The 27,611-nt window shown below is 54.2% G+C and overlaps 1 protein-coding gene across 12 annotated transcripts in view; it reads right to left on the bottom strand.

The window, feature by feature from the left end:
- PAX2 (paired box 2) overlaps positions 1-22,022 on the bottom strand; it is a 77,974-nt gene extending 55,952 nt beyond the window's left edge. For 3 of the 12 annotated variants that reach the window (XM_058697504.1, XM_058697501.1, XM_058697509.1), the window contains exons 1-3: positions 21,867-22,014; positions 18,182-18,350; positions 17,182-17,379 (exon numbers count right to left, since the gene is read on the bottom strand). In XM_058697504.1, coding sequence (XP_058553487.1) covers positions 17,182-17,379; positions 18,182-18,350; positions 21,867-21,909 — 410 coding nt within the window. In that variant the 5' untranslated portion in view covers positions 21,910-22,014. Of the gene's footprint in view, positions 1-17,181; positions 17,380-18,181; positions 19,789-21,866 lie in introns of those variants that run through there. The other 9 variants (XM_058697498.1, XM_058697502.1, XM_058697506.1 and 6 more) reach the window with 7 other exon arrangements.
- Between the last annotated feature and the right edge of the window lie 5,589 nt (positions 22,023-27,611).

The following is a 27,611-nucleotide window of genomic DNA, read 5'->3' as shown; positions in this document are numbered from 1 at the left end:
GTACCAGGCACTGTGCTAAGCACTTTAGGTGGATTATTTAATTTATTACAACTTCTTACAAAGATTATTATCCCTATTCTACAGACGTGGAAGCTGAAGCTCAGAGAAGTTAAGTAACTTGCCCAAGCGCACACAGCTGGTAAGTAGCAGAGCCAGGATTTAGACCTGGGAGCTTGACTCCAGAACCCACGCTGCCAACCACTGGGTAGAATGACTCATATCAAGAACAGATGATAGAATCTATGAGAGGCTGGCCCTGAATAGAAGAGCTGCATATAATAACGGCAAAAGAAATAACTAAAATTTATTTCATATTCACTAACTGACAGGCATTGTGACAAGTGCATTTTCTCATTCAAATCTGAACTACAACTCTGTCAAATACGCATGTTGTCTCTTACACCAACGCGACAACAAGGAGGCTGAGCAATTCGCCTAAGGTCACGTGCTGAACAGCACTGGAGCCAGACTTTGGGTACAGGCCTGGGACTCCAGTGTGGATAGGCTGAACCATCTTACCTCTCCTGGAAATTTCTACATTAATAGCTATCTGTGTTTATTAACTATTTGGGCATGAACGAATTTCCCCTACAGTCTTCTCGCCTCTGCGATCTGGACAACTGAGCAAATGTATGTGGAGACAATAAACAGAAATTGCATACAGCAGTGATTCCAAACATGCTTAACCTCTCCCCTGTATTTGATGAGCAGCACGTCCGTGTAACAAACGAACCACAATTTTAGGTTAAGTGGCTATGGTTTCAGTATTTTACATGCACTGGTAGGTTTGGGTGTAGAGTTTCCAAATTCTCTGCATCCATCTCTTTATCTGTCTCTCGAGTTTTCAAATCATGTACATGATCGCGTGGCGAAACCGCACACAGAAGTGTTTCTCAGTTTCTATGTTTCTAGAAACTACTTCCATGATTCGTGTATCTTTATATTCATGTCTGCTCTGATGCATTGATCCAAGATTTATAATACTGGATATATTTATCAAAACCTACTTCATGAATTTCTGCCCCAGTTATGCCTATTTCTGTCAAACATGGAAGCCGCAGTCACACTTATCACTGGTCCCTTCCCAGGGCGTCTAGATTCTCACATCACAACTGTGTTTTTATATTGGTCCGTGAACCAGTATTGATGTGCATAAATGTGCCCTTGTACACCTGTGTATCTTTCTGTCTATGGCTAGGATGGGGTGCAGGGGATGTGGAAATGAGAGAATTATTAAATGCCAAGTAGATGTGCAATAAATTCCATTGATTTTATAAACTCCAACTTGTCTTCAGTCTCCTTCCATTCTTTATCCTGGGGGCATTGCAACAAAAACCTATTTTAAATACCTTTACGTCCCCCCCCTCCCCCTCCCCAAAAAAGTGTCAATATTTTATTTGGATTTTTAACTTCGCTCCATAACAGTTGTTTGACCTCCTGACTCGTGCGAGTCACATAAATTCTGGGACTTTATTCAGGAGCCATGTTCCTGCTATTGAATAAGCAATTTGGGAGGGTGAATTAATGACTTGTGCTGTTGCTGGAAAGTCCCTGAAGAAATATTAAAATTGCTTGCAGACTGAATCGATACTCAGTGAACACCCAGCAAGAGGGCTTCGGCTCTGGAATGGCCACGGAAGGCAGGGCTTGGTGGAGGAAGGGGAATCCCGCACCCAGCCTGGTGAGCCCCCTCCCAGTCCTCCCCCACCTTTCCCTCCCTCCCCGGAGCTCTGTCGTTCTCAGTAACAGCAAAGTCTTATTAAACCCCAACCAGGACAGAGCGGGGTTCGTCCTGTCTCAGGAAGCAGGCTCAGGGGACAGTTTATTCTCTTACTAGCAACCAGGGCCCGGAGGCCTTATTGAAGGTGATGGTCTGGACACATCCACCTGCTGGAGAAACCGGATGGTGCTGCTGCTTTCTGGCAGGCTGCGCTGAGCTTGGGGGTCAAGAGCACGCTGAGCTTGGGGAGGCTTCGGCGGGGACCGGTTTCTGCTGGGTGTGCAGAAGGGCCGGGTGCTGTGCTTCCAGGTCCACTGCTGTGTCTGTCTGAGTCGCGTTTACTATTGCTCTGGTGGCCGCATGATTTCAGCCTTTGCGTGTGAGTGCGCCTGTGGGATGCAGAGTCTGAATTGTGTTGGGTGTACGTTGTAACGCATTGTGGCCGGACGCATTCCTGCAGCCGGCGTGAGGTTTGTTACTTGGTGTTTTGTGATATGACATTGAGGTGACTGCACTTTGTGTCACACTGAGCTGGAGGAATTTGAGTATTGTTTAGCAGCAATGTCTGCGTCTCAGCTTTGAATTATTGTGTTCGTTGATCATATCAGCTTTTTTTTTTTTTTTTTTTTTTTTGTAATGTACGTCTCAGAGATTTGGTTAATGGGTGTCTCCTTGGTGATGTGGGTTGAGTAATGATGTTGGATCTGGGTGGTGCTGTATGATTCGGTAATTGCTTTCTCGGTGTGGTGGCGGGAGGCGGGCGAGAGGGCCCATCCTTTAGCTTTTTTAGCTTACTTCGACCTGGTCATTTGCACTGCTGCTTTCCAGAAGGAAGATTCTAGAGATGAGGGACAGATCTCTTCTTGATGACCAGAAGCACGGCTCTGTTCTGTTGGAAGCACACAGCCCCTGTTCCATGGGACACTTCTGACCTGACCACACTGACACAGGTCCTGGGGCCACCCTCCCTACATCTGCCTCATGTGGAAAGTTAAGCCTCCAAGCCTGTATAGAGGAGGGTAGATGGGAGTAAACTCCCCGATTCCAAGGAACATGAACCCAAGTCAAACAGGAATCCTAGTTCCCCAGTCCCCTCCTCTCTGGGATTCTGGCCATCAGCACCTTCTTCCTTCCCAGCATCCCCAGATGATGTGGCTCAGCAGCGGCCTGCACTCACCAGGCCGCGGACGTGTGCGCGCACACACACACACACACACACACACACACCATGGAAGAGTACAGCAACACCTACTAGGCATAACTTTCTACTAAGGATCAGGGTCTTTGTTCTGAGCTTGTCAGGAAATGTGTAACTACATCGCTGGGTGTGAGGCTGCGAGATATACAGAGCCCTGCAAGAGACTGCAGACACCTGCTCTTCCTCTGACGGCGAAGGCGATCTGAAGGGTGGAGTGCTGGATGAACACATAGGTTTTAGAGCCAGTACCGCCTGGGTTCAAATCCTAGTTCTGCTGCTTAGCCTTGTGACCTGAGTAACTTACTTAACGTCACTAAACTCCAGTTACCTCATCTATAAACAATCCTATAAAGCCCTATGGGGTTGTTTACGAGGCTTAAATCAATTAATACATGCAACATGCTTATAATGATTTCTACTATAGTAAGCACTTGTTAGCTACTGTTATTATGAACAAAAGGGCTTACCAAGTAAAGCAGCCATAGATTGGTCTCTGCATGTGTACAAGCGTGTACACACGTGTGCTAACATACCTAAAACCCCAAGATGAGTAAAGCTGTGTGTGATCTAAGCGGAGAAGTGTAAAAACTTCAGTCAGGTAGTGTGGAGGCAGGGGGTAGCTCCCTCCTCGACCTTCCGGTCCCTTTGGACAGCGGCAGGGGCTGGGCGATGACAGATTTCGCCACTGCCTGTCTCCATACAGAGGGCTTCATCCAGCCCCGCAAGGATGAATAGGCGGAAAGGTAGGTGGTGGCCCTTAGGCATTTTATACTTATGAAAAAAATTCAAGGGTAATTGAGTCCTCAGGGTTCAAATTTAGCTCATTTAAAATATTTGCTTTCTAATTTTAAAAGTCAGAACCTTTGCCAGCCAATAGGTATAAATAAGGGATAGTGAAATCCAGGTGTCAAATTGGGAAATAAGGAAGGGGTAAGAAGGAAATCAGATCAGTGAATATTAAGGCAGTTGCGTGTGGATCTTATGAAAGTCCATTGAGCTGAACTTGGTTACCCACCCAGACCAAAGGGGCCGGGAAAACTACGGGCAAGAATGGGATTGGGCCTTGGCCTCATTCCACGGGCCTTTCCATAGAGGTGGGGAGACAGAACACATCATCGGGGGTTTAGAGAACTTTGATTTTCACCTTTGTTCTTATTGAGTGTAGGGTAAAAAGAATCTGTAGTTGTCGTTACTTGGAGCCATTGCTCAGTGTGTTCATACATCAAGCCCAAAGTGAAATTTTCTCCTAAATTTGCTTCTTAAAATCTTTTAGCCCTTAGCAGTGAAAATAACTGCAGTGATTATCAACCTCCTATGGTTCCCTGGAACATCCAGATATGTGGGACAATAGTAGGCAGATCAGTTTGAACTTGTCAAATATTTGCTTACTTCCCCCTCACCTCTCTCTTTATCCTTTATCTTGTCTCTACTTTCTCTTCTCTCTTTCCTTCCTCTTCCTGTTTACCTCCCTTCTCTTCCCTCTATGACATTTAAGAATCAGAGGAACCCTTCAAACCCATCAAATAAGGATTTTTTTCCCACTACCGTTTCATTTTATCTTAAAAAAAAAAAAACCTATAAAATGCAAAGCACCACAACCCATGAAAATGCCATGAAGCCCAGAAAATGCCAACCTTCAACTCCTCAAGCAATAGTAAGCTCATTCCAGAGAAGGAGTGTGCAGGCATATGAAGTTTACACACACACACACACACACACACACACACACACAGGCTGGGCTCTCCAACAACGTGGACAAAGGGGGCAATTATCTGACTGATTCTGTTCAGTGCTCAGGTAAGTGACTCAGAGCGCTTTTTCCCTGCACACACATAGGGGCCTGCACACAGGCCCCTTCCTCAATCCGGCTGGGCCCAGAGAGCACCATAATTCTCACCGGCATTCATGATACACATTTCTGTTCACAGAATATCCTTTCAACTCGAACTTTTTATTTAAAAGAGTTCACTGTTTGTGCACACACAGGCCAGAACTCACACACATTGACACAGACACATTGCAAGAAATGTACACTTGATGGCTACGACTGCCACAATAATAACTAACATTTATTGAGCACTTGCTTCGTGCCAGGTGCAATGCTAAGCAGGTTTATGTGGATGAACTCACATAACCCTCATAAGCACCTATGACAGAACTGTGTGGTTATCTCCGTGCTAGAGGGGTGGAGAGGCTGAGGTCCAGGGAGGAGATGAGATTGACCTGTAACCACGCAGCCAGTGAGCAGGGAAGCTTGCTTCAAACTCCAGAAATCTCTCCTAGAGCCCATTTTCTTACTTTTTCTGGGTTACAAAGGTTTGCATGAATTGCTTAGTATATGGCAGGTGCTTAGCAAAGGTTTTCTGGATGGACAAATGAAAGTATAAATGAATGAAAGGCCATGTCTACTAAGCACCTGATACTCCCCTTTAAGGTGGCAAAAAGGATCCCCTTATGGAAGCCAGGCCTACCAGACAGTTTACCCTTATTTGGACAAGGCGATTTGCCCTCCCAACCAACCTTCCGGGGCAAGTGTCCATCAGCTGTACTTGTCCAGATGCTAAGCGCTCTAAGTACCAGCTCTCCACCTGACTTTCGGGTCAAGACCAGCCTCTTTTTAAACCAGAAGCCAGACCCAAATGCATCAAAGATGCTTTCTAACCACAACGCTTTGTCGCCTACAATACTTCCCTCTGGAAACAGGTGTTTTCCAGTGAAATGCAACACCAGTGGAATGAAAACGAGTGTTGATGCTGCGCCTGGATAAAAACTAAGAAATTTGATCCATGATGTCTCTAAATCACCAGATATTTGGCATCCTATTGACAACCCTTATAGACGATTGACTAAAGCTTTGATTTTCGTTCAGATGTTTGGGAGTTGTCACATTTACCTGTTTGTCAGCAAGTGCTCATACGTTTCTAAGAGACGTAAGTGAACACTAAAAAGGACAAGAACAACCCAGAATAAAACAGACTAAAGAGAACAGGGGTAGCAAGCTATTTAACCAAACCAGTCAATCAGACTCCATCTTGGAGATCCGTTAGAACGTGGATCCAGTTCACAAGAGCCTCATGTACTCAGAGACCTTTAAAAACGTCCTAAGGCTGTATCCTGGACCGTCTGCAGAACCGGACCAGTCAGATCCCTGCGGAGCTAATGAATCAGTCCCCTTGTCCGGCAGGGAGAGACCACGTTGCGGCCACATCCAGCCTCTTGGTGCTGACATGGCCCCATCCACTCTCTGGATGCCTGCATGCCCGGGTGCAGAGTATCTCTGTGTGTTGTCAGTCCAAGCTGTAGATTTTGCAACGCTTGGTGTAAATCTGGCTTGTGACTTTGTGCACGTACCCCTACTTGTGATTTAGTGCTCTGCCTTTTATCATCTCTCTACTTCCATTTTCTTTCCCTCTCTACTCTTTAATGCTGTTTACAACTTCCTTATCCATGGAGCAGCACAGCGATCTTTCAGTGTCGCTACTGATCTACCCACACGATTTTCCTTACCCGTGTTTTCTCTCCACTTGACTTAATTTATGTTTTAGTAAATAGGAACTTTAGATCGCTCCATTCAACAGTATTTAGGGTTACTGCTTTTTATCAAAGGCATCGTGGCACTAAAGGACTCCCTGCAAGGGACATTTGTTTATTCTTATGAGCGACCGGCTCTCCCTACACACGACAAGGCTGCGTGCAGGCGGGCGTGCCTGCACAGCGTCCTCGGTTCTATGCTCCACTGCCCTGTGTCAATGCCGTTTGGCACCGGCAGGAAGAGATCAGTGAAACCGTGATGTGGACAGCAGCCCACCCTCAAGGTGCTGCAGATAAATCCAGGCCCAGGGCCTTCCCTGCTGATGACCACTCAGTTCTTTTAGGAGGAGGCCCACATATGCCTGGCAGGGCTGATTCCTCCAAATTCTCCCTCCCACGTACACCCTTCATCCCAGAGCTGCAGCAGAGGCTTGTGATGACATTATTCCCAAGCAAGATTTTAGGGATCTCTTCTCTTAGAGGTGTGAGTTCGAAGTGGTGGGGGTGGGGGTGGGGGGGACCAGGGCAATGCCTTCCTATATTTCTGGGTCATCTGTTGCCTTTTTCTCCCTCTCTGCAAATCTTTCCACACTTCCTCATTGCTAATTCTATTTGACCTTGAACTCTGTCCTCTCCCTTCACACCAGAATGTGTCCCAAGAGGGACAGCACTTCCAAAGAAGCAGTTACCTGGCCGGACAGGCCTGGAGACCAGTAGCCAGAGGGGCCAGCCCATCACTCCACTCCTGGAAATAAATCCCATTGTATTTGCATTTTAATTTTCCACATAAACAAAGGCCCAGAGTACTCGCTTGGGCAGCATCACTGGACGAATTTAATTAGAAATGAAAAGTTTATAGGGCCCTCTTTAATGCGATTAATGCTCAGTTAACATTTATCACATTCGTATGCTGGAATCGCCTTTTCTAAGCAGCCACTGGCCATGAAATGAATTTCTCTCAACTTTTTTTGTACCCACTCTGGGAGGTCATCTCCTAAGGAATCTCCAGGCTGCCTCCCTGGGTCCAGGAACTACCTAATCCTCAAAGCTAAGTTAAGGGAAGGGTTGGGAGGAGGAAGAGGCGAATGCATATGTGCTGGGGCTGGAGGGCAGGGGGCATAAGAGTGAGGGCTGGACACTATTTCTAGGAAGACCTGGACAAAACCAGGCCTATACCTCTGAAAAGAGCTGAGTGCTCAGCTCAGGCTTCAGAGCCTCTTCTCCAATAAAAAAAAAAAAATGACCTCCCTTCCCAACACACATACTCAGTCCATTTCTGTGGCCCCCAAACCAGGCTTTAGTTGGAGCTGACCGGTGTCAGTCACCTCCGCTGCTCACTGCTCCTGTCTTAGGCTGTCTCTCTCCTACCCCTTTTTCCTCTTTGGTCAGGGCCTCCCCCCGGCCAGACCCATGGTGACTGGGAAAGGAACCTGAGTCTTGACCCCAAGGGATACTTCATTTTCTCTGGCTCTGCCAGAGGCCAGACAGTCACAGTGTGTGGGAAGGCCGCCTGCCCTGGTGTCAGCTCCCTAGAGAAGCCGAGCGGAGTGGGGGAACATGAAACCTCTATTGGTCCCCAGAGCGTGGATGGCCTTCCTTATCTTATCACATTCTCTTCCCTCTTCAGTTAGAGTCTACTGAGATTGGCCTCCTAACCCAAACCAGCTAACCCGAGGAGAAGGAGAGAGAGGAAGGAAAAAGGTAAGGGATAGGGGGAGGGAGGGGAGGTCTCCTCTCTGCAGATGAAAAAAGGAGATAAATCGCTTGACCTGTGTCCTTACCTAGATGCACACCCGCCTCGAGGATCTCAACAGACGCAAACCACGCACCGCGACTGTGCTCCCGGTAGCGACCTGGCCCTCGCACACCACTCTACACCCTCACGCCTAGCAGAGAACACGCACATGTGCCCGCGTTCAGACTGAGTGTGTCGGGACCCTGCGGACCTGACCGGAAACCCTACTCCTCAGCCTAGCGGGAGCTCTACCATCCATTCAACTCACGCTTGCCAGGTAACGCTTGCTAACGTCCCAAATGGGCAAGTTGTCCAAGCGACGGCAGAGACTTTCATTCTGAGACCAAACGATCCCTTCAGCCGCAAACCCTCTGAGTAACAAGCCACCAGCTCCCCGTTTGATAAGCCCGACTCCTTCTAAGAGCTCCTTGGAATACCAGCACCAGGTAGACAGCTTCCCAGGGCGTGAATGCTATGCTCAGCTGGACCCACACACTCTTCCCAAAGTTCCCAGACTCTCCCCACGACAGAGCCACACAGAGGCCCTCGACACACCGTCACCAACTTCTCTTGGTATGATGCACACGGCAGGTGCCACCTCGCCCTCGACAATCAGGATGGAAAGTCACAAGATAAGGGGCAGGATGAAGGTCTCCTCCCTGACCATCCCTGGGGCCTGTCGAGCCAGACACTGCCCACGAGGCTCCCGGTTTCCTGAAGCTTCCTCCACCAGCCCAGCAAAGACCCTGGCGCCAAGAGGGAGCATCGGGGCAGGGAATGCTTGTTCCCATTTGCTCAAGCTCTGGGGCCGCCACTGCTCTCCCTTCCTGCCCTCCTTTCTCCTCCCGCGGTCCTCTGAGCCCTTCCTCTCTGATTTTGTGACCTTACTGTGCCTACAAGGTGAGGACAGTCCCCCTTCCGGCCTGCTGCCCTGTCCTACAGCCTCTCCGCCACTCCTGCCAGGAGCTGCTCCCGACGTCCTCTGGCTTCCTCTGTTCCTGAATGGCTGCAGAGGGAGCTCACTGCAGAGAAGTTCGGGCAGGGCTGAAGGCAGGCAGAAGAGGAAGCCCTGAGCAAAGCGGCCAGAGGCTCCCAGGTGGAGGGGGCTCCACTCTGGAACACCTAGGAAGTGAGGACCTCTCTCCCTTCCTCTTGGCTTCCCTCCCACTCTCCCTTCTGCGGGGACCAGGCTGCAGCAGCTACACCTGCAGCAGCTTTGCAGCGGCCGCCAGCCCGCCTGGTGCTGTGTGCTGCCTGGTGCGGGTGGCCCTGAGCCCCGGCTCCCGCCACTTGACCTCCCGTGCCACCTCCTTCACTCTGACACCTCTCCCTCTCCTGGCTGGCCTCCCTTCTCTCCTTTCCCACATTCTAAGCTTCCTGAGTACCACCCCCCCGCCACCCTTAGCCTGGTCTACCAGCTGTCCAGAGCTGACGGTCCCTCCAACTGCCTCCAAGCTCTACTAGAGGCCCTTGGCTGAGATGCACGGGATCCAGCCCAATTTTCAAGCTTCTGGAGCTCCTTGCTTTGTACTCCCGCCATTCACTCCATTCTCCTCAGGCCAAGCCAGCTCAGAGGCCTCACCCTTTTGCCCCTCAGCCTCCCCGCCTCCTTCCTCACTCTTCAGCCTTCCTTCTGACTTCTGTCCTCCTCTCCCACTCCCGCCTCACCCTCTCCTGCCCTCACGGTAGAGAGTGGACGTCCCCTCCACCTCCCTCCCTCAGGGGCTCCTGGACCAAGGGGCTCAGGAAGTACCACCTGCACCCCTGCACCTGCCCTCTGGTCTGAAGCAGAGAAGAGAAGCTATGTCTTGTTACACAGCCCTGGGGCTGCAGACCAGGGCCCATGGACTGAATCAGGCCAGAAATGGTGTTTTCTTTGCCCAGCACAGAGTTTTTAAACCCCAAATCTTCCTGCCTCTGGGCTGGGCCTGCATACTCCAGGCCCTTTTTTGTCCAGCTCTCACCAGCTCCATCCCATCTCCTGCAGCCCTACCCTCCTCCACCCACATCCCTACGGTAAACCTGACCTCTCTAGAAGGTCAGCAAGTCTCATTTTCTCTCACTGTTATGTGAAAAACACAAAATACTTCCTTATCATATATATTATCCCTCAGAAACCAAAAGACAGAGTCCAGGGTGTGTGTGTGTGTGTGTGTGTGTGTGTGTGGTTGTTGAGATGGGCTACAAGAGGAACGTGGCTCTACAGCCTCTCCCCTCTCCGTACCTCCCCTCGACATACCTTCTTCTCCCACCCAGGAGTTCCCACAGGGAACTGCACAAGGCCTTGCCCCTTCTCCTCCAGTGCTCGGTCACTCTCCTCTTATTTCCCACTCCCAACAGCTCCCCGAGGCCCAGCCCTCTCTGGAGCCCCCAGGCATCTGTCTGTGCCTTCATGCCCTTCCTGGTCTCCAAGCCCACTCCAGTTCCCATTTACGTGGTTCTCACACATAGCCTCTCCCTTCTTTTCCTGGCATCTGGGTTACTGGGGAAGGACTTGGAAGCTGGGCCCAGGGCCTGGTCCTTGGGAGAGCTCTGCCAATGACCATGCCCCAGTGCTGCTGCCATGCCTCCTGCTGGAGGGACCCACACTCCTTGGTGGGTCTCTGTGACACAAGTCTATAGGAAGGAGACCCACTGGGAAGAGCATCTTTTCGGCTGCTTGTGCAGTTGGCCCCTAACTAGTCCTGCCAACTGGGCTGGGAGTCAGGTATCTAAGAGAAGATGGACCGCTGACCATTCAGCTCTCCACTACAAAGGTGACATCACTGTAGCCAGGGCCCTCTTTTGGGGGGCTAACTGGACCATGGAGTGTTACAGTGCCAATAAAGATTGAAGGAAAATTTGACCTGGGTTTGCCCAAATTACAAAACAAAGAATCTTCAGCTGAGTCCTATTATCAGCCAATGGCCCCATGACTGCATCACTGGTTAAACTGTTGGGCCAGAGACAAGGTGTCCAGCCTCTGTCAGTGATTGTAGGTCACGTCCTGTGGGCCTTCCTCCCTTTGTTCTTGGCCTCCTCGCCCTTTTACCAAAGAGCAGACACGGGATGGCACACACATACATATACAAACCCACATGCACTGAAGATGTCAACCTCTATGCCTAGAAACCATCGTGAATATGTGCAAGCTGCACCTTGATGGCACCAAAACAACAGGCTCAACAGGAGGAAACCATTCAACCCCGTGGCTTCCTGGTAGATAGATAAACCCAATGTGATTTAATTTCCCATCTGTTTCACTTGTTACTTGGGCATTGTCGTGAGATACTGTTTCCCACGCCTCAGATCTGTCACGGGCCCTTCTCTCTTTTCTAGACTCACCCACATGGCTGGTGAGCTGCACTGACCAAAGCTGTACCCGTAACTGCTTCCTTTGCAAGGGTCTGAACTCTGAACAACTGGCTTGGGGAGTGGGGGGAAACAGCAGGGGTTCAGAGAAGTGGTGGCCCAGGTTAGAACACTTTAGTGCACTCTTTTAAAGGACCAGAAGTGAAAAGGAAATACATATACGTCGTTTCCTCTTGCCGTGAGGACCTCCAGCTCCAGGTAGCAACAAAGGGGGACTAAGGACAAACCTGAAACTAAGAGGGGAAGTTGCAAAGTAGCTACAGCCAGAGATCTCCAACGCTAGGAACATACGGTGGAGCCCTTGGCACACAGTATTCCTTTATCAGTCCTGCTCACAAGACGGGGAAGCAGGACCCCTATCCCATTTCGGCTCATACCAAGCCCCTCTTCGTGGTGCAGGCTCTTGGTGGCAGGGGTCGGGGGTGGCGATTCCCCTTCTGCACCAGTTACTACCATTGCCACTCCTTCTCTGGAATCTGTGATGTTCTAGTCTATAAGCACATACCATCACATATACAACCACACTCTCTCCCGTGCGCCAGAATAAGCCCAACTGTTCCCTCCCAAACCGACTTCCACCAGTGCCTCTCCGTCCCTGGATCTACTCTACACAATAATTCACCCATTCTGCCAATATGCACACAAAGCCGCTGCTCTCCCCTGCCACAGCCCACTCCCTCCCCAACCTTCCCTTCTCCAGGCACCCTGTTTCCCTTCTCCAGGGTCTGCTCCTGCCTGGCCCCCATCTCCACTGGCTAATTCCCCCTGTGGCCCCTGTATTGAACTGTTGTGTTGTCCATTTCCCTGTGACAAGGGCTCTGGTTACAGAGTTATTGATTGGTTTTCATGCAGACAGATGGGCCCTTCCCGAGCTCCCATCGAAATCCCTGGCTCTATGGGCTGATTGTTGCCTCTCAGGGTGTAGGATTGCACTGGAGACCACCCTCTATGCAACCTCCTTTGCCCAGGCTGTGGACGGTAATAAATGGAGGCAGCCTGAGCGATAATAAAAGCAATTGAGTAGGTTACCTGTGCAGACACAAGATTTATGCCTCTTCATATTTGATGTGATTGTTTTATTGAGTTCTCAAAATAGTTGGGACACTATTTAGCTAGTTAGTTAGGAGTTTCCCTCTCTTTTCTTCCTTGCATCGCCTTCCAAAACCTACCTGGAGTTCTCACTAGGAACAAGCCCTCCTGTCTTCCTCTTCTCCAGAGCTGCCAGCTGAGGTAAGAGCTCAGGGCCACCAGCCACTGCTCTCACCTGAAGCCATCTGGTGGCCTGAGGGCCCACTCTGAGCCAGCCAACGAGAGAAACAGTCAGACCAATACAACCACTGGCCGAGAAGTCTAACATAACTCAGGGAACAAAAATGACCCTTCAGGGGGAGAACTCCAGGTCGTTTTAAGAAATAAGATCAGCAGTCCCGCCTATTACACATGTTTGTCTAATGACAGGGGGGACCTCAGCAGCGGGAGAGCCCTCCCCGGGGAACGACAGGTGAGCAAGGCTTCTCAGACAGAAACTGTCATATTCGTTTGCTATTTGGGGCTCTTTGTGGCTGGTAGGTCCCAGGCCACAGAAGGCAAGTTCTCTGTCCTTATTTCTCCCATTCTTCTGAGGATAGAAGTCTTCCTCTTAGCTCACCAACTTGCCTTAGCTCTTTGGCGTGAGACCACCAGCCCTGACCACGAAACAGCTCCACGACTATGGAGATGGGGCAGGTGAAGCTGCCCTTCTGGCCAAGTCAGGTCTAAGAGTCAAAAGTGCAATGTTGTAGAACCCAAGTTTCAGAGAGACAGACACAGGCTCTGGCCCTGAACATGTCTACGTGTCTTCAGCATTCCCTCAGCTAGGATGAGTGGCTCCTGGCTTGTTTGGATAGTCTTTGAATGAACAGCTGGCCCACGACTGTCACCCCACTGCCAGACCTCTGATGAGGCCTGTGAACGACACAGGATGGAATTCTTGAACAGCCCTGGGACTGCAGCCTTGAAGCCACTGTTGCCACTGCTGGGAAAATGAACGTGCTCACTTAGAGCCAAACAGGCTGAGAGAGAGTGTGGGTAGCAGGTGATCAGCGAGAAACTGACTCTGGAAGAGTCCAGTCCAAAGATCTAGGAGCAGGGAAGGCCTGATCCCAAGAGTGTAGGGCAGGCTGAAAAAGTTAAGAGGGCAACGGCCTTTTTGTCGACTTGTTCCAAGGGGGCACCCTCAGGGGATCCTCCGTAACCCTAGACTCTACTTGGAGTTTGCGCCTATTCTTTCAAAGGAGCAGTACTCTCTGCCCAGAGCAACAGCCAAACCAGGAGACTCTGGCACATAATCAGGAGAATCCTTCCTGCCTCGTCAATTGCTCAGCGTTATAATTGGGTGACTTCCTCCTTCGGTAGCATCACTTCCCCCATCTATAGGCCATTTCCCACACCAGGCTTCAACCTCAAGTCACCTGTTCGTAAACACCCACCCTCTACAGTGGCAGCGTGCAAGCTGAAGAACTGGCAACTCCCTGGTCAGCAATCAGTAACCCAACATCAAGAATGAGTCACAAAAGTTCCACATGCTAAGCAATCCAGTCAACCCTCTGGGTGTTTGACAGTGGTCTCCGGGGGCAGGAGTGGCTTTGGGAGGCCTCCCTGACCTACTCCATTGACTCAGAGAGGTATTTCTCTGAGGATTTGCCAGTGGGGTGTACGGATTGAATGTCCAAGCCTTTATCGCGACAGGATCAGAGAAAGCCAAAACCAATTTTAGAGGCACGAAAAGCAATTGAGTTTGTAACCATAACAGCATATTTCAAGTGCGGCGACAGCATCTGTTTTGGGGAGGAGAAAATGAAAAAAAATCTCACAATTTGGCTCAGGTGGGTGAGCATGTGTGGACTTCCTTTCTTGCCAACCACCGGCACATGCACACTCTGACAATGGTTACACGTACCTAAGACGAGTGGGCACCTCACCAACAGTAAGACTCTAAACTCAAGAGCCACCCTTTCCCCAGTGCACTTTCTGCACGGAGGAAAGTCTCCAGGCTCTTCCTATAGAGGATGAGAATTCACAAAGTTCCCGACATCACCAACGCTGGCAGAAACATCCCGCTTTATCCGGTTTCAGGGTGGACCAACAAATCTCAGAATAAACCTTTCCTTCTTTCAAGCAAAGCACCTACAAGGATGAAGCTAAGGGCACGGGGGCCCAGACACATCCCTCCAGCCCCAACTCAGCAGCACACTGGGAAGCCCTCAGAATCTTCCTCCGAAATTTGAACCACGGTAGGACTCTGTCCCACAGTGAAATCCAGAATACCCTGACTGCTCCTGGTTGACAAAGCAAGCCAGGAGGCCTAACCACAGGCCCAGGGCTGGTTGCCCATGCTGCCCGTGGCTTCCCCGTTCCTCTCCTCCCACTCTCTCTCCATCTCCAGCAACACCTGCCCACAGATGGCTATTTCTACATGCCCGAGGAAGCCTCTGTGCCCCTTAGGTGGTGGGGCGCCACGCTGAGCAGACGGGGCCATGGTCAGAGCTGTCAAGCTGAGGCTGTTCTCTTCCCACTCTCAACCCGCTCTCTACTCCTCACTCCTTTACCTCCCCCCAATTCCGGTGGAGTACCCCAAGGCTCCTGAGCTTGATCCTGGGGTCACCCGTTCCCCGTCTTCTGTGGCTTTTCAGGATGAGGGCATTCCCAAACTCTTGCATGAGCCAGCTTCCCAAAACATCTCAGCCTGAGAGGGTATATGTTGGGGGAGAGGCGGGGGTGGGTGCTGGACGGGGTGGTAGACAAGGGAGGCTGCCACCATAACTGCCTTGATCGCTCCGGCCCTCTGCCCATCAAGAAAAGCAAATTGCCTTAACTGTGCGTGTCTTCGGTTCCTCCAAAGGCTTGCAAATCCTATCACTGACAACAAGCATTTCTCTGGAACGTCCCCCAGAACACCAGCGCCCAGTCCCAACAACACTGCTCTTCAGCAGGCTGCTCTTCTCGCAAGATCTCAGTTCCAACTCACTCCCAGGACCAGCAGACAGCCAAGAGGCTGTCTCCAGATGGCTCAGAAAACAATGCTTTGTCCCCTGCCCTTCCCTAACCGCCAATCCTGCCCCGGCCCCAAAGCTTCCCCAGCCTCCTCTGGCTTTTAAATGCAAAAGACACATTCCCCTCCCAAACCACCCACAGTCTTTCTCGGGCTTCTTCCGAAGGTGTCTGAATGTCAAACCGCTATGCTTTCAACACCTAGTGAGCCAGGCCCAGGGAGCTGGAGGGTTTTCGGAGGGTGTATAATTAGCTGATCAGTATTATGTTACCCTGTTCATAACTGAATAACCATTTTAATACAGATGGCACACACTGGGATAATTTCTGGGGTCGCCTCGCAGTACGTTACAGCACGAGTGTGGCAGAGGGAATCTTCTTTAGCCAAGGTACATTCTACCAGCTAATTTTACCTGCTGTTTTCAGGATGATTTGGGATAATTCCATATCATTTGCAAAATATTTAAAAAAAAAAAAACAAACCTTAATACGTGATGCCAGTTTCAGGAAAAGGCACCATCTGAATTATTAGTTGTCCTGATAATGAGCCCGTGAAAAGTGCAAAGAATAACAAGAGTAGGAAACCCTCTTCTAATTTGGGAATCTGCCTTAAAATGGTGGGGGGGGGGGGCGGGGGGCAGGGGTTGAAAGGCCGGCCAAGCAGTCTGGAACTTGTACAGGGTCTCTGTTGATGTCAGATTGCACAGCTCCGTGATGTCGGAGCCATCCTGGGCTCTTGCATCCAACTGCTGTTTGCATGTGCTGTACCCAGCACAGGCCCATTTGCACACTGGCGGGGGTGTGCGTACATGGGGTGTGCACGTGCGTTCTGCCAGAGAGCGTGCTAGAGTAGCTTGGGGATTGGGAGACTACCTTGTGCAGCTATATGTGCGGCTCACTCCAGCCTATGTCGTCCCCATGTGCCTGAGCCTGTCATCTGGTGCAGACTGAGTCCTGGTCCTAAGCACCCTAAAGTTGAGCCTCGGGGTCCAGAGCTCTCCCTTCTTGCCTGGTGCCCCACTCCTTGTCCGGCTTCTCTACTCCCTGCCAACTGCTGGCTGGTGGTTAGCGTTTGCTCTGCAGGCCTGGATGCTCGGTGCTCGTAGGCCGGAAATTTGTGCGGAGCTGGCTAGCATGGCCTGGGCTCCTGGGAGGCAAGCTTTGTGGGAGTTGGCAGGGAGGGTGGGGAAGCCAGAACAGGAGGCTGCCCCTGGAGAAGGGAGCATGCCTTTAGAAAGGGAAGTCTGTTTGGAAGCGATGAATAGACACTGGTCATTTTAAAGGCTTCGGCTGTGGGCTGTGATTGTCTCTAGATACCGAGGCACGTAATCTTGGAGTCTTAATTACCACAAACACTTGGATTCATTTCCAGGACGCCGGCGGGAGAAGCCTGGCAGGGAATACCCAGCCCTGAGCTGGAGACAGCTCTGTCTGTCTGTCTAGCTCTCTGCCTCCCAGGTCCCCTCTCCCTGCCCAAAGGACGTTGGGGCTGAGATCCTGGAGCAAGGGCAGAGGCTGGAGAAAGAACAGAGACCGCAAGCTGGGAGTCGCGCTGGTAGGCAAGAGCTGGGAGCTGGAGTCCCGCCCCTAGCCTGTAGCCCCGGGCGGCTTGCTCACCTGTTGATGGAGGAGACGCTGGGCACCGTGTCATTGTCGCAGATGCCCTCGGCCAGGAGCCGGTCTCGGATCTCCCAGGCGAACATAGTTGGGTTCTGTCGCTTGTATTCAGCAATCTTGTCCACCACTTTGGGGGTCGCCACTTTGGGCTTGGAGCCTCCGATCACTCCGGGCTTGATGCTGCCGGTTTCATAGTACCTGCGCCCGGAAGGCCGGCGGGGTCAGCGAGAAGCAGGCTACGGCGGGGGCAGGGAGGCTGCAGGCTCCAGAGCGGCCGAGCCACTCTCCCACCCGAGGCAACAGCGTGGAGGGAAAAGACTCAGCATGGCTGAGCCAGCTTCCAGAGGGCGCGTGGCTAGGGCGAGGGATAGCCTGGAGGATGAAGGGGAGGACGAGAGGGACACTCCCTCTGGGAAGGCAGTCACGGGGGAGGGGGGCTGTGAGCACACCAGCGGGAATAGGCGCCCCTGGGAGTCTGAAAGCCCAGACTTTCATTGGGAAGGAACTGGAGGAACAGCACAATTCCAGGCCTCCAGGCCCACCATGGCGGAGGCACCACCTCCAGCCCTTTCCTACTGAGCACAGAGCCCCCTGAGAACCAGGACCCTCCTTTCCCCTACCCAGTGCTGATTTTTTTCTTCTCTTGGGGACCCATTTCCGTTCCCCACCCTGTTCCTCCAACCCCCCTCCCCAGTCTGCGTTAACTCTCCTAGAAGAGGAGTCCTTCCCTTACTGAAGGCTGGAAATTGGCAGCCTCGAGAACCCCGAGGCTGGGCGGAATTTGAGTGACCCTGCTCCACCCTGGCTCCTGGGGCCGCGGCCACCACCTGAGCACCCTCAGCCCTCACCGAAAGGAGCAGCTCTCTAGATACCTCTGAGTATCTGGATAGCCCCTCTCCCACTGGCGTCCTTGACTTTTAGCCAAGTCCTTGGTCTGGAGACCCAGGGCGGAGGGATAAGGAGGCAAGGTGTCTCCCAGGGGCAGCTCTGAGGCCCTCACCTGCCCAGGATTTTGCTGACACAGCCGTGGCTGACCCGCAGCTGCCGGGATATGTCGCAGGGCCGCACACCCTGGTGGGCCAGCTCCACGATGCGCTGCCTCACCACGTCGGGCAGGGGCCGGCCGTTCACAAACACCCCCCCGAGCTGGTTCACACCCCCGTGCCCTGCTGGGGAGAGACAAGAAAAAAACACAACACCCCACAGACAGCAGGGACCGGCCATTAGTCAGGGTCCGCGGCCCAGGACGTGCAAAGGGAGCAGGCAGGGCGCAGGGGCATGATCCCGGACTCCCGGAAGAACAGTGGTCCGGTCAACACCACGCGGCGGATTGGGGATTGAAACCCACGGGGCGTTAGAGATGCGGGAGCGCGACGCTGGGCAGAGGGCTGGGAAGAACGCGTCTCGAAGGCCAGTACCTCGCAAGGGAGAAAGTGAGGGAAGGAATGGAGAAGCAGGGTGAGAGGAAAGAGGGAAGAGGGGGAATTAATGCAGGCAGGAAAGAATGTAGGAGAGGAAAGGAAGGGCCGAGCAGAGAACAGAAGCAGCGCGAAGCGGGATCCCGCCTGAGCCGCAAGCAAGGGGGAGTCGTTGGTGCGTGCTAGGGCTTGGAGGCAGATGATTTGGGGGGGGGGTGTCTGGGACCGGTGGACTCAGTACAAAAGGGTTCTAAGGACAGAAAGAGGCTAAGTCCCTGCCCCTCTCCTTTTGTTCCCTACCTCTTGTATCTATTTTTAATCAGAGTTGGAGTTTTCCTACCTCTTTCCCTGTGTTTTTGTTTTTATTTTATTTTGGTTTTTGACCGGGATTTTCCCTTTCCTTTATGTTTTCTGTATTTATATATTTGGGGGCCATATTTCCCACTGGTCTCCCTAGTGTCTAAAGTTCAAAGAACGCCAGGTGGAGGAGGGAAGGCTGAAGAGGCAGGGGCCCGGAGCCTGCTGCGCTCAGAGACTGGGAGGCAGCGGAGAGCGGCCGGGCGCTCTGCTCGGTAACAGCCAGAGAACGCAGGCTGCAGGGGCTTGTCTGCCTGCCGCCTTGCGCCAGGCTTGGGACCCATTGCCTTGCCTAGGTAACATGGCTCAGGTGGCCCAGACAGGCTAAGGGCTCACCAGGGCACCCCGTGCTGCCAGCCGGAGCCAGCTCCTGTCCCTCTGACCTCTTAGACCTCGGCAGCCTCCCAGGACACCGCGAAGCAAGGGCGTTTGCTCTCCCGCCCAGGACAAGGGCGCTGGGTCTCTAACCCGACTCCAGCGCGGACCCTCAACCTCAGAGCCCAAGTGGTCACCGGATGCAAGACCTGAGGACGCTGCGCGGCGCCCCGTTCTCCCTGGCCTACAGCAGTCTAGGAATCCTGCACCCAGAGCCATCAACCCGCAGCCGCAGTTCCTGAGCAATCCAAGCGCAGAGTTCTAGCGGCCAGCCTGACCTGACCGGCAACCTACAGCCCCTGCCCTGCTAGCCTCAGCCGACTTTCGGAGAAAGCGGGGACATCTGTGTTCCGCTCATTTCTTTCGCGTCCCCTTCTGGGGGTGCTGAGAGCAAGGGCCGGCGAAACCCCTGGGGAGAGGCTTCTGATCTGGAGGCTGAGGGAGGCCACAACCTCTGATTTTTGCCCCTCATCCCTGCTACTCTCCCTACCTCTAGCCCCACTCCTCACCCCTCCCCTCCCTCCAAACCTCGACCATCAATAATTTAGGCCCCGGGAGAACTCGCGTTACCGGTATGAAAAGGCGGCAGCTGCGGGCAGATTAAAGATGAATAATTCAGCCTCCCCGGGCTCCGGGCCCGGCCCCTCGTCCCCAATCTAAGGGAAGGGGATGGGAAGGGGGCACGGCAGGAGTCCAGGCCAGGGGGCCGGGAGCCGCCGATGAGTCGGGCCTGGAATGCGCCACTGCCGCCGGCGCGGACTCGGGCTCCGGCTGATTGCTGGCCCGCCCGCCCGCCCGCCCGCTTGCTCGCTCGCTCCGCGGTCTCTTCCTTCCTCCGACCGCCTTCAGCTCGCCTTGCTCCCCTTTGGGTTTCCAAGTGACACCCAGTGGGCGGCCGGGACTCGGCAGATTTCCCCGCGGAATCAGCCAGAGAGAAGGGCGAGAGCAGAGGCGGCAGAGCAGGGAGGCCGGCGGGCTGGGCGAAGACGGCGGGTCGACCTGGTTCCACTCACTCCGAAAAGGAGACAGGATTTCTGGCTCAGCTGACGGAGATCCGCCGCGGCCAGAGGGCCCTGACTTGGATTAGCTGTGCTTAGAAATTCTTTAGGAAAATATATTTTATCCCAGGAGTATTTTTTAAATCTCCCCCTGTAACGCTAATTATATGCTTATAGAAAAACACAACTCTTCCTCCTCGGCTCTCTTGTCCAGAGCACCGATCCAAGCCAGGTCTAAAAAAGTTTCCCTGTGAAAAGTTACAAACCATCCTTAATTATTAATCTACAGAGGAGGAGAAGTTTTCTATTTAGAATTCATTTATCTGGGAGAGAAAAAAAAAAGCCTGCAAAAAACAATCTCTGAATTCTTCTCCAAGCTAAAGGTATAGGACATGAATTAGATAAATTCAGATTTCATTAAAATAATTCCCTCTTTTTCTATTTTTTTTCATTTTTCTCCCCTTCTCTTTCTTCTGGAACATCCTTTCTGTTTTCTTTCTTTTATTTCCTTCCCCCTGTTTTTTTTTTTTCTCTTTCCTTTCTCCCCAGCTTTGGCATTTGCTTGCCTTCCTTTTGTTCTTTCCCCCTCGTTTTCTCCCTCTTTGACTACCCACTGGCCAGGTCACTGGCTGGACCATTTTCACCAGGGAGTGGGAGGCCGGCAAGGAGCCTCCAGAACTGCAAGCGGAGCTTGGCTGTGCCCAGGGGCCGCCTGGCAGCCTCCTCTACTCCCATCTCTTGCTGACTTGGATTCCTCCTTGGAACCCCTCTTTGTTTTTAGAGCATCTCCCAGGGAGAGGCGGAGAAAGATGACCATCACATCCTGCCAATCTCAGACTCCCAACTCAAGGAGAAGAGAAGGGGAAGGAGAAGGGAAGGAGGTGGGAAAGAAAAGGAGAGGAAGGAAGTATTACAAACCAGCTCACAAGAAGCCCTGCCGGGGCCTGGAGGTGCTAGGAGCTGAGGGTCAGATGGGGGCACCCCACCCCCACACTCTTCTGCCTGATTGTCCTGACACTGAAGCTGCCCATGTTAGGAGTCTCCTCCTGGACAATCACACTCTAAGTTTGAGAAAGGTAGAGATGAATGGAGGGAGGAGGAGGTAGAGAGAGACAGAGAGAGAGAGAACACCACAACACAAACCCCTCAAAACTGCCTGCCAATTAGTCTCCCAGCCCAGGGCAAGAGGGTGACCAGGGAGTAGGATGGCTGGAGCCAGGACCAGGGGCTGTGGATCGATGACCTAAGAAGAAGCAGGTGGAAGGAAGGAAGACAGGTGATGGGCACCAGGGAAGGTAGGAAGGCTGGTAGAGGGAGAAGTACCAGGAACATAAGGCAGAAGAGAGAAACTGGAGGCTTTGAAAACACTGGAAAATGGGGGAAAGAGGAAGAACGAAGGGGGGGGGCGGCTAGAGAAGCCAGCGTGGTCCCCAAGGTGGGACCTGAGCGCAGGGGGCCAGGGCCACGCGGGGCGGGACAGGATAGGGTTAGGACGGGAAGCCCCGAGCCGGGACAGGAGCCGGGCGCGGGTACTCACGGTGCATCGCGGAGAAGGGGTCTGCTTTGCAGTGCATATCCATGGGGAGGCAGAGGAGCGGGAGCAGCGCGGCCGCCGCCGCCGTGTCGCCTCTCAAACTCAACTTCAGGACTTGAGGAGAAAAGGGAGGGACGTTGGGGAGGCGGGGGTGGGGGAGGTGAGCGGGCGCCCGGCAGCGGCGGGGCGGGCGGGGGGCGCCGCGCTGCGCTCCCCGCGGGGACGCTTCCCGGGCGGGTCGGAGCTTGCAACCGCAGCGACCGCAACTTCCCACCGTCGGGGCGCGGGGCCGGGCGGTCAGCAGAGCGGCCCCGAGGCGGCGGGCCGGGCCGGGGGGATCTGGGGGCGCATGGCGCGCGCGGCCGCTGAGGCCAGGGCTGAGGCTGGGCGGGGGAGGCGGCTCGCTCAGCTCCCCTGGAACCCGGTCATCGGAGAGGCGGCGGTCGGAGAGGGCGAGGAGCCGAGGGGGGGGGGGGGCGGCCCGAGGGCGCCGGGCGGGGAGCCGGGCCGCTCCAAGTGCGGGTGAGTTGGCGAAGTTGGCAGAGAAGTAGCAATCCTCGGGATGTCCGAGCGGGCGCCTCGGAGAGGGGAGAGCGCGAGCCGGGCCCCCGCCCCCAGAAAAGGCAGGCGCGCGCCGCCGCGGCCGAAGGGCCGGGAAGGAGGGAGGGAGCTGAGCAGCGCCGGCCGCACTGGGCTGGCCCCAGGTGGGCTGCGGCTGCGAGAAGGCTCGGCCGGAGACTGGAGCCTCGGCTCCCGGTGTGTGTCTCTCTAAAAGCTGCAAAGCCCCCTCCAGACCCCCTCCCCCTCCCCGCGCTGGGAGATGGATGACTTGTCAGACAAAGGCAATAGATTCCACCACTCTGTGATTCGCCAGCGCCGGAGCCCCGAGCTTCGGCGAGGAGGGCCCCGCGCCTGTCACTCCGGTGCCGGCGAGGGGAGGGGAGGGGAGGGGGAAACGGCAGGGAGGGAGGGAGGGAGCAGCAGGCGAAGGAAGGGAGAGGGAGGCGAGCGGGCCAGGGGGAGGGGAAAGGGGAGCCCGGGATTAAAACTACACTGAGCAACGAAACTCGCCGATAAGATAAACGTTAGATAAGGAGAAAGAGCGGCCGGTCTAATGAATATTCAGGCAACGACAGAGTGCCGCGGAGCGCGCCGCTCTCGGCAGCCGGGCTCACAGTCCCAACTCACCCAGCCCTGCCATCCACCGGCCAGTGCCCGCGTGGGCCACGCGGCCCCGAGCCCGGTCCGCATCCCTAGTCTTAACCCCCCTCCTCTCAGCTCTGAGTTCCCTTCCGTTCCTTCCTGATTCTTCCTTCCTCTCTCTGGTCCTTCCCTCTCGCCTTTCCCTCCTGAGGTACCTCCCCACCCACGCACCCCCCAATCTCATTCCGGGGCAAAGTGCCCGGCAGTTTGTCCTCTTGCATCCCACGCGCGGCTGCGCGGAGGGCTCCCTCGTCCCCTTGCCCATCGGGGTCTGGGCAGCCCAGAACGCTCGGTTTCCGATGGAGCTGGAGACCTCCGGCGAGGACCCACCTGCCTCAGTGGGACCCAGCGGACGGTGGGACAGCCCCGGGACTTGGCTTCTGGACCCTCGGGTGGCCTGGGAGAAGGGCTTGGGGAGGAAGACAGTGCAGAGCGACTGGTCGCTGTCGGCAGAGGACGCGGGAGACGAGGCTTGCTCTCCCCGGCTGGGGAGAAGAGGCTGCGAACGAGGCTGAGCGCCGCCCGCCGCCAGCTTGGCGGCTCCCGAGCTAGCGCTCGGCCCGGGCCCGCTCCTGCCAGAGCCTCTGGCCCGGCCTCCGCAGCCTTCGTCCGCACCCGCTCGGTCCGCTCGTACGCACCAGGCAGGAGAAGCCCTTTGTCTCCTAACTGGTTAAGTACAGAATATCCGGGAGATCTTTATGAAATATTTTCCCTCGTCTCATAAATCATCTTGGCACTTCAGCTGATGTTTTAACTCTCTCTCCCTCCTTCGCTCCCTCCCCCCGCTTCCCTGGGTCTGCGAAAGGGCGGCTCGGGGAAGCCCGCGCTCCGCTCCCGCTGCCCGGTCTTGAGGTGCCTCTGGCCCCTGACTGCAGACCCTGGCGCCGGCGAAAGAGCCGCAGACTCGCGCCGCTGTCCCGCTGGCTGGAGCCCAGGCGGCAGCTAGGCTGGGTGCCGCACCTGCCCCACTGAGCCAGGAGGAGGCTCCTCCTGGGCCTCTTACACCCGGGTTTTCCAAGGCCCCTAATTCTCGGGCCGGGATCCAGCCAGGCTCAGTCCCACAGGATTCGGAACCTCCCACTCCTTAAGAGGCTGTCTTTGGAATTCTGACATTTGCCTCCCTTCCTGGATCCTCCTGAGCCTGATCCGCTTAATCCACCTGCGGAGTAACTCCTGGGAGGAAAAAAAAATCCTCCCCGCCAACCCTCTCCCTCCCAGCCCTCACTCCCTCTCCCCTTGGTCGGCGGGGCTGGTTCCCTTCCGCTGGAGGTTGAAGGCGCAGAGTCCAGCCCCGAAGGTCAGTCTCTTCCTCTCGAGACCTGCAGATGGCGCTCCCGGGTTTGCTTTGGCCTCACAACCCCACGTACACGCGCTAACTTCGTGTGGGGAGCGAAAAAAGGAAAACAGAGTTCGGGCAGCCTAAAGGAAAGGGCTCCCAGGCCTGGAAGAAAGGGGCTCTCGGGTGGTATTACCTGGTACAGCCTTGGGCTTCCTGCAGGAAGGTAATTAACCAAGAATTGGGGTGTAGGGAGAGGCACAGAGGAAGGATCCTTGCTGAGGGGAGTTGACAACTAAGGGAACCTTTTGCCCCAGGTCTCCTTACGTTGGTTCAGGAAGTTAAGTCCCGGGGAGTCTGAACTATTGCAGGAATAAAACTGTGGGCAGAACCCCGCCTCCCCCCCCCCCCACTAGGCACAAAGACACACAGATTTTTCTAGAACCAGCTAGACATATCCCTATGTTACACACACTATGAAGAAGTGTGGATGCAGACAACAGGCATTTTCACGTATTGGTCAAGAGGGATTTTACGTTTTGTGAAAGGAGACTTGCAAGGACTTCATGCACAAAGCGTGCAGGAAGCTATAGTCACACATCTATCTTTCCCAAATGCCCCCTGAGGAGTAAAGACCCTTCCATGATAGTCCAATTCCCAGGCAGCCTCTGAGGCTCCAGAATCGCTCCCACCCCACCCCACCCCCAATTCCTGGGACCCTTTCCACAGCACTACACCAGCTCGACACTCACCCTCCCACCAAGCCAGCCCCTGGCAGCTTCTTCCTCAGCTCCAGCCCATTCCTGGGTCTAGAAAGTTAAAGAGCAATGATCCCTGATGGTTAGAAACCCTTTTACCCAAGACTCTGCCTTCTTCTATTGCTCTGGGGCTGGACTACAGATTTCTCTCCAGGCACTCGCCTCTCCCTCTGATGCTCCCTTTCCTGTTCTTCCCTTTCTTCTATAGAGTCTAGTAGAGGAGAAAAAAGCAAGAGAGGGGAAAAGGGAAGAAGAAAGTAGAGGAAAGAGGAAAAGAAAGAGAAAAAAAGAAAACAACCCAACCCCAAACACAACCCGGGCTCCGACCTGTCAGGGTTGGTTGCTTTTCCCGTCTGCCTCTAAATGAACCTTTTCTCTCTGGTGTTTTCAAAGCGGCCTTTCCACCCCCCAACCTAGGGGCATTTACACTTCAAACAAGGCGCCCGCCTCCCTGCGGAAATTTAAAGGCAAATAAACTTTTGGGGAGTTGCTCTGATACCCATCTCGGGATTTGCTTCATTAGCCGCCTCTGTGCATCTGATCTGCCCAATAAATCTTCCTTGTGGATCTCCGTTCCTTCTCCTTCTCCGCTCCCTTCCCGGCCTGGCTCTCGGGGTGCCCCAGCCCTTGCCTCCTTCCCGACTGCTGAGCTGCAGCTGGCCTGACTCTCCCACTGTCCGGGGCAGAGCAGGGGGGAGGGGGGGGCGGGGGACGGTGTAGGTGTGGGATACGTTGAGTTCTTCCCCCACCCCCACCCCACACCCCAAGTGTACACGCGCACAGGCATCCTAAGCCAAGCTAAGCACGACTAGCACTTCGAGCTACGAAATGCGTTTCTGGGTAGATTGTGCACGGAGTGAAGTGCTCATATACACCCTGTCTGCTGCTCCCACTTGCACCCCCTCTCTTCTCCACCCTTCGCCTCCTTTTCTGGTTTCCCGGTCCCTGGCTCTGCGCTTTCTGTCCGGGTGCGGGTAGGCAGAGGCGTGGCTGCCTCTCCTCTGCAGGCAGGGCCCTGACCCAGAGCCCAGGCCCCCGACCTCAGGCAGTTTGGAAAGGCTGCTGGGCCGTGGGGGCCTGGGGGCTTCGAAGGAGCTTCCCAGCCACGCCCCTCCCCCTTGGCCTGGGCTTCTCTTCCTCCAACGACTCTTTTCACCTCCTGGGGAGCGGCAAAGGGAGCCAGGGCCAGGCCTCTGAGGGAGGGGATTAGAAATTCCGAAATTAAATGTATCTCCCTAGGAAATGCTCCCCACAGCGCGGACCAAATTAAACGCATTAAAGTTCAGGGGGGAAAAAGCTGTTTAGAACCAAGGGGGGAAACTAGTCCGAAGGGAAGAGCAGAAACGTAGGAGGGAAGAAAGGAAGGTAGCTTCGCAGCCGAGCTCCTTTCCTGAATTAGTCCCAGTTTGGGAAGTCCCACCACTACCACCACCAAAAAAGAAAAAAGCAAAGAGGAAAAAAGTTCGCTGACAATCCAAGTGCGGGACCGCTGCGGCCACTCGCCCTCTGGGTCCCGGCGCACCCTGGGGCGCCAGCTCTCCACGACCAGATCCCGGACCGCCGGCGCACGCACCCGGCCCCCTCTCCAGCCTGGCCGGCCCGGCTCCGGCTCGGCCCTCTCCCTTCCTCCTCCCCATTCTCTCCCCGCCCCTCCCCCTTCCTAGCCCTCTGGTCACGTTGGAGGATGGCTTTTTTTTTTTTTTTTTTTTTTTTTTTGGAAGAGCTTCTGGTACAATATGGAGCACCATGGGCTGCAATTTCACACTCCACAGCACATTCCCCCTAAAGCTACTTTCTTTTTTTTTTTTTTTTTTCATCTAAGACCCCCTAATTTCTGCTTCCTCGCTCCCTCCCTGGCTCCCTCCCTCCCTCCTGCTCTCACTCTTCTTTTCCCGCTTTTGTTCCCAATATTTGGGCTCCCCGCGTGAAGCCCGGGGGGGCAGCCTCCCGGCCGGCCCCGCCCGCTCGGTCTGTTGGTCCTGTGGAGGCCGGGCGCACGTGCTGCGCCTTTATCCTCGCCGGCCCCTCCCCCTTTAACCCGGCTGCTCCTCGCCAGAGGTCCCAGCGACCTGCCCGGCCCTTTGAGGGAAAACGACAATGCAAGCCACTTGGCCACCAAAGCGGCCTCTTAGCGGCACGGGCCTGCCAGGTGGCTGCCGCCGGTGGCCCACCCGACCGGGAGCTGAAAAAAATAGTCAAACAGGACAAACTGGGCCAGTAGGTCTGCAGGGTAGGAGCAGAGGGCCCTGTGTAACAGAAAACAAGCTGGAGGGTGGGGGGCAAGAGGCCCCACAGAGGCCGGGGTACTCGCGGCTCAGACCTGCACAGAGCCTGTCCCCAGACACTCACAGACCTCTGCACAGCTAAAGGGGCTGGTGACCCCACAGCCCATGAGAAGGAGCAGCAGCCACCACATTCACAGTCCCTTTGCCTCTTGGGCCTCCTCAGTTTTCTCACCTGTAAAATAGGGACGATTACCCGTCTTGCCTACTACCTGGAGCTAGCCAATAG

This window comes from Neofelis nebulosa, chromosome 13 (genome assembly GCF_028018385.1).
Source record: "Neofelis nebulosa isolate mNeoNeb1 chromosome 13, mNeoNeb1.pri, whole genome shotgun sequence".
Taxonomy (NCBI): Eukaryota; Metazoa; Chordata; class Mammalia; order Carnivora; family Felidae; genus Neofelis; species Neofelis nebulosa.
Note: the sequence above shows the minus strand (reverse complement) of the source record. Positions and strands in the feature narration are given on the sequence as shown.